Source organism: Bidens hawaiensis, unplaced genomic scaffold, assembly GCF_021521415.1.
Source record: "Bidens hawaiensis isolate Kalapana, Puna unplaced genomic scaffold, B.hawaiensis_p1.1 tig00021493_1, whole genome shotgun sequence".
In the NCBI taxonomy this organism is placed as follows: domain Eukaryota; kingdom Viridiplantae; phylum Streptophyta; class Magnoliopsida; order Asterales; family Asteraceae; genus Bidens; species Bidens hawaiensis.
In genome coordinates this window covers 1-11559 of record NW_027493330.1, presented here as the reverse complement: position 1 = coordinate 11559, position 11559 = coordinate 1, and the positions used below count along the sequence as shown (strand labels likewise).

At 39.1% G+C, this 11559-nt stretch overlaps 1 protein-coding gene across 1 annotated transcript; it reads left to right on the top strand.

Moving 5' to 3' along the window:
* The first annotated feature begins 3122 nt into the window (after positions 1 to 3122).
* Positions 3123 to 6689, top strand: LOC143563479 (uncharacterized). The gene is made up of 5 exons (XM_077051011.1): positions 3123 to 3200; positions 3279 to 3698; positions 4316 to 5220; positions 5802 to 6060; positions 6207 to 6689. The coding sequence occupies exons 1-5, from the start codon at positions 3183 to 3185 to the stop codon at positions 6381 to 6383; spliced, it is 1779 nt and encodes a 592-aa protein (XP_076907126.1). The 5' UTR covers positions 3123 to 3182; the 3' UTR covers positions 6384 to 6689.
* The last annotated feature ends 4870 nt before the right edge of the window (positions 6690 to 11559 follow it).

The window sequence follows — 11559 nt, the reverse complement described above, 5'->3', positions numbered from 1 at the left end:
GTGTTGGGAACCCCAACGCGCCATGCGCTGGTGAAGGTATGGCGTTGAATTGGGCAATCGTTCCTCTACCCAAGATCATACTATGGCATGAAGTGGTGGGCAAGACCAGGAAGTTGACAATTTCAGCTCGCTTGTGCTTCTCATCCCCCATAGTTAGTTCGAATTGTATCTGACCTAGGGGGTGAATAATTTCGTTTGAGACACCCGAGATTGGTGCACTCACAACTTCAAGCCTTGCTTGGTCTTCTGGATCCAACTTCCTGAAACATTGCTCATACATGATGTCTGACTCACTACCGGTGTCCATCAGGACTCTTGACACCTCATAATGAGCGATGTGTGCAGTGATGACTAGAGGACTGCTGATAGACGGGCCTCCTCTGATTCTTGGAAAGATTACTTGTTGCTCGCGCCAATCCCCATGGATTTGCGCGCTTCTCTTCCTCGATCTTTGCCCTTGCTTTCTTCCTTCAGCTACACAGATTCTTTTGAATTTTTTACTGGCTGAGGCTCCGTCTGGTTGTTCATTCTCTGGTCTTGGATTTTTTACCAGGTAAGCCAACTTGCCTGATTTCACATCCTTTTCGATTGCATCCTTCAAATGATGGCATGCATCGGTGTTGTGCCCTGTGGATTTGTGAAATTCACAATATTTGCCACTGTTCGGTGGTCCCTTATGGAGTAATGGCCTGGGGCTTTTAAACTGGACATTCTCTGTGCTTAACACTTGCGAAGGCGTTTTGGTGAGGGGAGTCCATATTCTTGGTAGAGGTCTGTTAGGCTCTCTGCCACCTTCCTTCTTGTCACCTTCTCTGTGATTAAGAATGTCTTTTTGGGGTGGGGGTGAACTTTGTTGCGCTTGCTTTTCTGCGGGAGAATAATTGGTTTGTTGCAACCTGGACCATACGGAGTTTTGTTTGCCCCTTCTTTCATTGTTGATTGGTGCTTCTGTTCGATGCCCTTTATCTCTTGCTCTGTCTTGGGCAATTTGTTTTTCATTTCGCGCGAAGACTCGCGATGCTTCCATAAGCTTAGCCCAAGTGGTTGGCATGCCTTCTCTGCTCACGAGAGCTCTGCGGAGTTGATCACTGCGCGCACCTTGTATAAAGGCCACGCGCAAGAGTTGTTCAGTGATGCCTCCAATTGCAAGAGATTCCTGATTGAAACGAGTTATGTAGTCTTCAATGGTTTCATCATTTCTGCGTACGCAGTGCATGATGTCATCGGGGTCGCGCGTGTGTCTGCGCTGCTGTATAAAGTGAGCCTGGAACTTTTCCAATAGCTCTTCGAACCCATCGATTTGCCCTGTCGGCAAGCTTTCGAACCAGACACGCGCTGCACCCGTGAGGCAGCGAGCAAACATGTGACACCATGTTGGCATCGTCCAGCTTTCTAAGTTTCCAGTGTTATAAAAACCTTGTAAGAAATCATCTGGATCTGTTGTACCATCGTACTTGCCTAAACCACTTGGCATCTTGGTTTTGTGTTGAATGGGAGCCTTCGCAATGTGCTCAGTGAATTTTGAATGTTTTACCAAGATGGCTGGCCTATATGGTGTGGTTACGTCCACTTGCGCTTTCGCTTGTGGGTTGTATGGTGTGTATAAATCCATATCAGCTTTGGCTCCAGGTGCTGTGTGCACGTGTGCGCGAAGCTGTGATCCTCCTGCATGAGTATCTCGCGTCTTCTTCATGCTGTGCACCTCTTCCTCATCACTAATATCAGCTTGTTTGGTGTGAACAGAATGACCGTCTTCCAGAGCGCGCGTCTTTTTTGTTGTTCCCTGAATGGTTTGTTTATCAAATGCGAGCCTTTGTGTTAAATCGGCTAACTTTTTGTGTTTTACCAACTCATTGTATTTGTCCATTAAACGCCGTTGTTCGTTTATGAGCCATTCTTTAGGGTCATTGGTTTCAACTTCCGGGCCCATTGGTCCTTTTTGTTTTGTACCAGTCAGATTTTGGAACGTGAGATCGTCTGGGGGAGTTTCAGTTTGATTATGAGGTGTTGTGTTGAAGGGATGGTTACTGGCGGTGCGCGCAGTGTCACGCGGCGCCCTCAGAACCTGATGTCCCTCATTAACATCCTCAAGCTCATTATCCTCCAGAACTTGATCGTTGTTTCGAACACCGGAAACCATGGTGAAGATTTTCAGAGAGAAAGTTGATGAAATAGTGGTTTTGTTGCCGTTGTAACAGGTGATGGCGCCAATGAAGAAGCGTGGATCGACTTACCTTGTATACAATCTACGTTCCTCGGGTATGAGTGTGCTATATCACCGATGGTTTTCCGAGATACGAGTTCTTCCACCTACAAAACGAACAGCACCGTGAGCTTACCCCTCAGAAAGGGACAGAGGGGTCCTCTTTGGGGTAACCCTCCAGTGTGAGAATAAGATATTACAGGAGAAGATAAGAATGTGAAAATGAGTAAAGGATTCAGAATATATTTCTTGCCCTGACCCCAACTGTGGAGGTGGTGTGGTATTTATAGTATTAGGGTTTCCAATGATTGGGCTCAGACCCAATTAGAGCCTTTTTGGCCTCCTCCTATTGCTTCGCGCCACGTGTACTTAGGACACATGGTGCTTTTACATTGATTATTCTCTGACCAAGGTATTTTACCTGACCCATGTGCCATCACGTGGTGGCACATGGGTTTTGCTGAGTTGTCCACCCTTCATTGGCAGCTGTCAACATCAGCACATTCTTTATTCCTTAAAAGATACCTTCTGAAAGGTTGTCTGATGAGTACAATCATGGTTGTCCTTATCCTGATTTGGATTAGACTATTGTCTCATTTGTTGTGTTGTCCTTTATGCGTCTATCCCCGGGATGCGCAAGGTCTTCTCTTTATTCTCACGCGCAGATGTTTCATGCGCAGATGTGATATGCGTGAGCATGTGATATGCGTGAGCATATGTGATATGCGCCACGCGCAGATGTGATATGCGTGAGCATATGTGATGCGTGAGCATATGTGATATGCGTGAGCATATGTGATATGCGCCACGCGCATAGGTTTTGGCTTTGTGTCTTCGTGACATCTTGATTTCAAGCCTCTTGTCTATATCTTGTGGGTTGACCCGCCCCGCTCGATGTTAATGCGGGTGCATACCCCTTCAAAAACAATATCCAACTCCACCACCACCACCGTTGCCAGAAGCCCCTCCGCCGCCGTAGATGGGTGTTACAGAACCTGTAAACTAAACCCTCCAAACAGTTTCAATATCTTGTATTACAAAACATTCTATCTCATATTTTCACCTTTTTTTTCAGGTTTTAGAGAGAGAAAGTGAAGATGGTGATGATCAAAACAAGCAAAATTACCATGAAACCAAAAAAACAACCCATAAAGATTTAGAGAAAGGTGAAATGGGCTTTGAACAACAACAACAACAACAAAAACAAAGAGATTTGAATATGTCAAGAATGCAAAGATTAAGTGCTACAAATCCATTAAGAATTGTGATGGATAGTGCCACCAGAGTACCACCTACACCCACCCCTAACCGTGGGCCCACCACACACCACCCACCACCACAACCACCACCACCACCACAACCTCAACCACCACCACCACCACCACCACCACCCAGCCACCCATCTCCACCACCACCCACCGGTAACCCACGTTCTCTTCCCACACCTATCCCTATCCCAATACCCTCCCCAATTGACACCACACCTACCCCTCAAGTATGTGTTTAAAGACTCAGTTTTTAATCAAATTTCAGTTTTTTAATTTATGGGTTTTGTTTATAGGTTGAATTAGTGTTATGGGTTTTCATTTAATTCAAATTTCTGTTATTGAATATTTGATTATCAGCAATCTTTGACCACACTCAATTCAACAAAATTCACCTACAAAGATTCAATCTTTTCTTTATTTTTCAATCAAATTTCTGTTATTTAATTTCTGGGTTTTGTTTATAACTTGAATTAACGTAATGGGTTTTCATATAATTCAAATATCTGTTATTGATTATCTAATTATCAGCAATTGTAGAAGTTTGACCACACTCTCAATTCATGAAAACACACTTACAAAGATTCAATGTTTTCATTAATTTTCAATCAAATATCAGTTTTTAAAATCTGGGTTTTGTTTATAAGTTGAATTAATGTAATGGGTTTCCATCTAATTCAATATTTTGTTATTGATTATTTGATTATCAGCAATCTTTCACCACACTCTCAATTCAAGAAAATGCACCAATTGTCCTACAAAGATTCAATTTTTCATCAATTTTCGATCGAATTTCACTTTTAATTTCGATTAACTTAACGGGTTTTCTTAATTTCTTGATTCTCAGCCATCTATGGCCACACTCAATTCAAGAAAATACACCAACAAGTTGTCATTATTCTTATTCGCGCTACATTTCTTGATCGCGGTTTGTCTAGTCTTCTTCCTAGTCTTCAAAGGCATCCAAGGATTACTTCAACATGACAGCACAAGAAAAAAGGAAAAACGGTTAATCAATTACTTCCTCCCGCAAGTCGAAGCAGCATCGTTATTAAGCATCACACTCGCATTCGCCTGGCAGAAATCCGTTCGTGTTTGGCCGCATTACATGGTGCATTTCATCCTCTGGAGCTCATTCCTCACCACATTATCCGCAGGCATCTTATTGATCTGCTTCCAACGCCCAGCCACAGACGGAGTCGGTGTCGTTTTCATATTTTTTGCGATTGGTAACGGGTTGTACTCGTGTTGGGTCACTCAAAGAACCAAGTTTTGTAGTAAGATTTTCTTGAAAGCACTCGAGCCCGTTTCGAAGTTCCCGGATATAAACCAGCCCACGTATTGGATGCTCGGGATCGGGTTTATTTGGATGTCGATTTGGATACTTGCGGTGATCGGGGCTTTGAATTTTTATTTCCCGCCTCTGGTGATTATTTTGTTGGTGTTGAGTTTGCTTTGGACCGCGGAGGTTATGAGGAATGTGGCGAATTTGACAATCAGTCGGGTGATTGCGTTGTTTTATCTTCGTGGGATACAATCGAACACGCAGTTTTGTTTCCAACGGGCGTTGTCAAAGAATCTTGGAAGCGCGTGTTTGGGGTCTTTGTTTGTTCCCACCATTGAAGCTTTGAGGATTGTTGCTAGAGGTTTGAATTTGCTTGAGGGGGAAGATGAGTTCATGTTTTCTTGTGCTCATTGTTGTTTGAGAGTTATGGAGACAATTTTTAGATATGAGAATGGTTGGGCTTATGTGAGTAAACAATTTATTCCTAAGTTTTAAGAGTGTCTATATTTTGGTGACTCATCGGTCGATAATAATTTTTGTCGGAAATTATTATCGATTTATTAATGAGACAAGCTCGAGTCAAAGTACGCTTGCGTGTTGGCTCGCATGTTTGGCTTGTTTAATATATATAAAATTATAAGTTTCTTTAGTGTATCAATTCTGTATGTTAGTTTTTGATATTTTTATGAGCCGAGATCGAGCTAAACATTTCACTTGTTACGCTAAACGAGTCGAGTGGGCTCGACTTGGATCATTTATGCCCCCTAACGATAGTTTGAGTTATTAAAACTAATTATCCGTTAAGAAAACGAAATATTTAAAATATTTATGGCAATTTCATAACTTACGAACTTGTTTTTTAATGCTTTCCTCATCATTCTTGTAACACTATTTAGGACCATTACTTGTCAAGTCTTTTTCTCATTAAAGCATTAAAGCATTTATACCTGAACTGACAATGTTTCCATATATCCTGTATTGTCATATTAAAATTAATAACTATTTATACATAGTTATATAATATGAAGTGAACTTTTATACATTCGCAACAGATCGCAGCGTACGGGAAAGGGTTCGTAAAAGCGTCACAAGATACTTGGGAACTCTTCGAGAAACGAGATATGGAAATGATTGTTGATTCTGACATCACCACCGCGATATGCTTCCTAACCGGAGTTTGCAGCGGCTCTATATGTGTCATTGTGGTGGCCGCTTGGACCTTCAAAGTGCATATAGACTTCACCGCCACCATCTCTCTCCTAGCCTTTATCGTCGGATATCTAATGATTAGTACCACCTCGGACTTAGTTAAACTTCGGTTACATTTAAATTTTAAACACAATACTTTTATTAGCATAGGTCTAATGGTTTAAGTTCCATATCTGATTATAAAATCGTGTCTCTCAGTAGTTTCCCATGCTATTACTGACTATTTCAACTATTTACTTTTCAGATGAGGATCGCGATGGCATTGCCACACGCTTGTGTGAGTTGTTACTATGTATGTTACGCCGAGAACCCAGATAATAAGTTGTTTGACAAGACCATACCAGACCGTCTCGAATTGATTAAATCCAATCGAGACGTGGTGGTCCCTACGCCTCGGGTTCCTCCGCGGTTTAGAAGATAACACATGCTTTCCAGTTTTGATCTGTTTAGTCAATTAAGTGTAAATGGTTGCATTATTTTTTTTAGCAAATTATGTTATTAGGAAAAATAAATATGATTAAAGTTTTTGTTGGAGGAAAACATAGGGCAGGACTATAGGGGGCTATCTGTATATGTTGGGAAAGGTTAAGGGGCTAGGTTAAATATATTTGAAACAATACTATTTTTTTTTAAATTTAAAATAGAAGGAAAGTGTAACAAGCAATTATAAAAACAAGACAGCGGTTATGGCATGTTTTGGACACGTCATGAACGTGTCATGCCGAGTGGTTCATACTATAAAATATTTTTAAGTAGGAACAATTTATTAAAATATTATATTAACAAATAATACATGTGTGTGTAGTCCACTTGATTTGGTAGATTGGTGAGTCAACCATTCACGATTAATAAATAATATTTTTTTAAATCACAGAATCACATTAAACCTATTTTATATTGTAGTTCTATTTTATCAATAAACTAGTAGAGTGTCCGCGTGATGCGGCGGCAAACAATAGTTAATGGTTGTTAACGAGCTAATATAATCCAAACCAGGGCTAGCTCGAACTGGACTCGAACTTCATTCCGAGCTGAATTGGCTAGGCTTCAAATTAAACTTGAGATGATATGCTTGACTGTCAGTGTATGATTTGTTGTCCACAGCTGATCGAATAAGTTAAGGGTAGTTTAGTCTTTATGTTTAATGTAATATGGCTCATTCGCTAGGCATGTTTAGCGAATGAGGTCCATTCATTATAGATTAAGCTCATTCGCTAAGGGATTTTGCAAATGAAGGCTCATTCGTTAATGTAATATCCATTCGTTGAGGATGTTTAACGAATGGGAGGTCATTCTCTATGGGAAACCTTATTCGTTAGGTGTGTCTAACGAATGAGAGACCTCATTCATTAGTGATGATTAACGAATGAGGGCAGCTTATAAATAGGCACTTCCTAATGAATATGCGTAGATATCTCTGCCATATTTATTCTCCGTGTAACGTTACCATGCCGAATTCTCTATAGGCTTAACTTATGTGATGTATGAACAACGTATATCAATAAAGTATTGTTAACGTAATCGTCTCGTGTACGTATCATGGTATGCGATTAATCTTGCAAGAGGACCATACGTTTTCTCATTGACTCAATTTGGCTCAACTTTACAATTTATTATCATAAATATCACACATATAACTTAATCATGTTGATGGATTAACTCTAAGACTTTACCTAAACAAAAAGTTGAGTAAGTCAGTTGCTTGTTATAAGGACTGAACTTGTGTTTACAGAATATATAGTCTCTCCCATATTGTTTCTCCATTCATATGGACAGAGAAACAATAATAAATGTTTAACGTTAAACAAAAAGATAAATTATTTATAAGATTTCCAATGTGTTTTAACACTTGTATTTACTTAACCTATTGAACTTTATATGTATTTATATTTTTCTACTCCTTATACGAGAACCTAAATTAAGCATAATTCTTCAACTTTTAAAACATTGATAACTTTTCTACACGACATTATTATATAAAAAACAACACCATAAAATCAAGCATTTAAAAAAAACTACATAAGTATTTTCTTTTCTAAAAAAACAAACTACTTATTTTTTGCTATACTATTTTTTTAAAGAAAAAAAATGATTTTCCTTATACCTAGGTGTGTTGTGCGTATAATAAGTGTGATTATAGTCATGCTTAATTATGAAAATATGTTGTGTAATATATGCATAACCTAAATTAAGCATAATTCTTCAACTTTTAAAACATTGATAACTTTTCTACACGACATTATTATATAAAAAACTACACCATAAAATCAAGCATTTAAAAAAAACTACATAAGTATTTTCTTTTCTAAAAAAACAAACTACTTTTTTTTGCTATACTATTTTTTTAAAGAAAAAAATAATTTTCTTTATACCTAGGTGTGTTGTGCGTATAATAAGTGTGATTATAGTCATGCTTAATTATGAAAATATGTTGTGTAATTATCATAGAAGGTGTGTAATTATCTTTCTTTATGCGTAATTATGTGCATGCAAAATTGCAACATATATTGCGTGATTATGTACGTGTCAAAATGCGTTGGTGTTATTTTCAAACGGGTTAGAATTAGGTGGTGTTATTTTCCAACTGATCAGAATAGGTTGATATGGCACGCACAACCTGACGTTAGTAGGCGCATCAGGCTCGCTATGCGCGTCAACCAACATTGGAACGAACACAAACCCACATCTGTCGCATAAAGCAATATCAAACTTGTAATCAATGTCGATACACATGTAACGAAGGCACATCGACCACATAGTTGTTACCGGTACGAGCGTAACTTGACGACCATAAACGCATAATGTATCATCAGATGCGTAACCAGATTCGGTACTTGGGTAACCCGCGCTTGAACGCATGAAATCTAACGTCGCCACGTGTGTAACGCGGCATCTGACTCGTAACTGATGTCGGTACACATGTAACCCGACATCAAACGCTTAATCAGTGTCGGTGTAACCCGACGATGTTAAACGCCTTGCCAACCCGGTTGTCGGTTGTAAATCGTATTCGTGTAACATGCGAATTTTTTAAAATTACAAAGTATAGCATTACTATACTCAAATTAAAGAGAACAAAATTCTCGTTTTTATGGTGTAGTTTCTTTTTTTAAATATTAACGTATGAAATAGTTATGATCTTTTACAAATCGTGAGGGGTAGTTGGTTTTACTTGAGGGATCAAAATGTAATTATTGTTTATATTGTAAAAGTTGATAAAAATTGAGAGGCCAAGATGTAAGTATTGATAGAAAGACATCTTTATCCTTAAAAAGAAGTTAAGACATGCATTAAGACTTGTAAACTTAACAATATTTGTTAGACCTCTTAAAAGATTTGTTAGACCTCTTAACTTTTAAGAGGTCCTTCACTCACTCTTTATATATAGTAGAGATACATAAATAAAGAAAAAAGAATTTTAATGGTAAATAGTTGGACCCTGATTCAAGTCACAAGCCTTATTGATAAGATAAAGGTGTTGTGATTTTTTTTTGGATTAAGAGTTAGTAGTCCACGTACATTGGGTTTGTCTTGAGAGGATTGACATTGATTTCGAGAGTAATGGTTTGTCTTGAGAGTTGAGAGGATTGTCAAGGATTTCGGTCCATAATAGGAGATTTTTGAGGGAAAAATGGTGATATGGAGGAGTGATGGTGTGACGTGGAGGAGAGAATGTGGATGGAGATTTTTGGTAAAGAATGAATGAAAAATGTGTTTGTGAGAGAGATGAATGAGAAAGAAGAGAGTAAAGAGGAGAAAGAGGCGTTTTTGTAGGCCCAAGTGCCATGTAGGCATACAAAAACACCCAAAAACCAACTTCTATGGGTGATGGTCTAATAGTGTTAGCCATTTGGTGGGCGGATAGGTGTTGTAGTAGCTTTTTACTAGATGTATTATTAACCTTGTTAATGAAGTTTATTCATTTTAGAACTTTGATGTTTGATCAATGATTGCCTATTGGAAACATGTTTGGCCACTTTAATCAAAGTGTGGTTGTTTACTTGTAAAAATTTTAAAATCTAAAACCAATTTTACTAGAAATGCTACTAACTAGAGGGGTTGACTCACCTTGACACCACTTCGGAAGGGTTATTCCAGGGGTGGACCCACCTTGTAGCTACTGGACCTCATTAATTTTTGAAACTTTTAGAGCGTTCTCAAAAGTTTTGAGGAAACACAAATCAATTACTTCAACACTTTTGGATATAAGAAACATCTATTTTATGCCTTTTTCAAACCCATATCTTATACATTAACCACATTTACACCACAAATTCACACAAACACTTTTCTTAAACCCGAAACTATGAACACTTGTACTTTTAAGCTTGTAGACACACTTTCTTCAACTTTATGAACCTGTAACCCACTTAAACACTTGAAACCCGTCTTTATTACACAGACAAGACCAAAATCCAAGGTTGTGACCCAAGATCCACAACTAGTAGAGCCGAAAGCTCTTATACCAATTGTAGGTCCTATGGACGGGTCAAACAACACAACTCTAGTCTACCTGGATCAATCTCAACACTAGCTAGCAAAAATCACTAGTGAGGAATCGAGATCACGGATCTTGTTTGGTTGTTATTTACCCGAAATGGAAAATAAAGAAAGTAGGAGAGGGAGAGAGTTGGTAGATAACGATAAGATAATTTGCAAAAGGTTATGTTTGCATGAGAAGCATACACTATTTATAGTGTATGTTCTCACGCTATAACATAATGAAAATTTCGGATAAAAATAACAAGTATTCAAAGTGTAAGGACCAAAAGGTAATATATGTTTCCCTGACCCATAGCGATACGCGATGGATCAGAAGAAAACCCATCGTGTATCGCTATGGGTATGTTGTAAAACCCAAGAATGGGTGGTAACATGATACGCGATACCCCTAAGCCACAACGTCATCGCGTATCGCGATGACGTGGTCTGACAAACAATGACATGTGCCCTGCCACGTGTCTCCACGTAGCACTGCGTGTCCAGCCACGTGGCACGCCTACTGATTACGTGACAAGGCTAGTCGCGATACGGGATGGCCTATAAAGGTTCCATCACGTATCACTATGGAATAGAATAATAATAAATCTGCCGATGACCCATCGCTATACGCGATGGATCCAAGGCAAAGACCCATCACGTATCGCGATGGGTCAGCTCGATCAGCCTATAAATAGGGCCATCAGCCCTTCATTCATACTCACACCTCTCACTCTCTCTCTCTAAAACACTTTCTCTCACTATCTCGTTTTGCGTGCCACCGACCCGACGTTCGTATCTCGTAATCCGGGCCGAAACACGACGTTATCTCGAAGTTCGTGCCATCACAAGGAGAAACCGAAGTCTCGCCTAAAAGTATGTGCCAACGAAGATCGACGACTGACGTGCCTCAATTTGCTTGCAAGAGAAGTCTTGATCAAGATTTCTTGATAAACGAGCAAGTGTGGAAGTGCTGCCTAAGAATCTTAAAAAATATAAACCAAACAAGGTAGGGGTTATGCTTGAATAAAATATTAATATAATATTAAAAAGGCTTAGACCCTAGTCAAGGGTATACTTGATACCTCGAGAATAAACAAAAAAATATAACAAAGAAA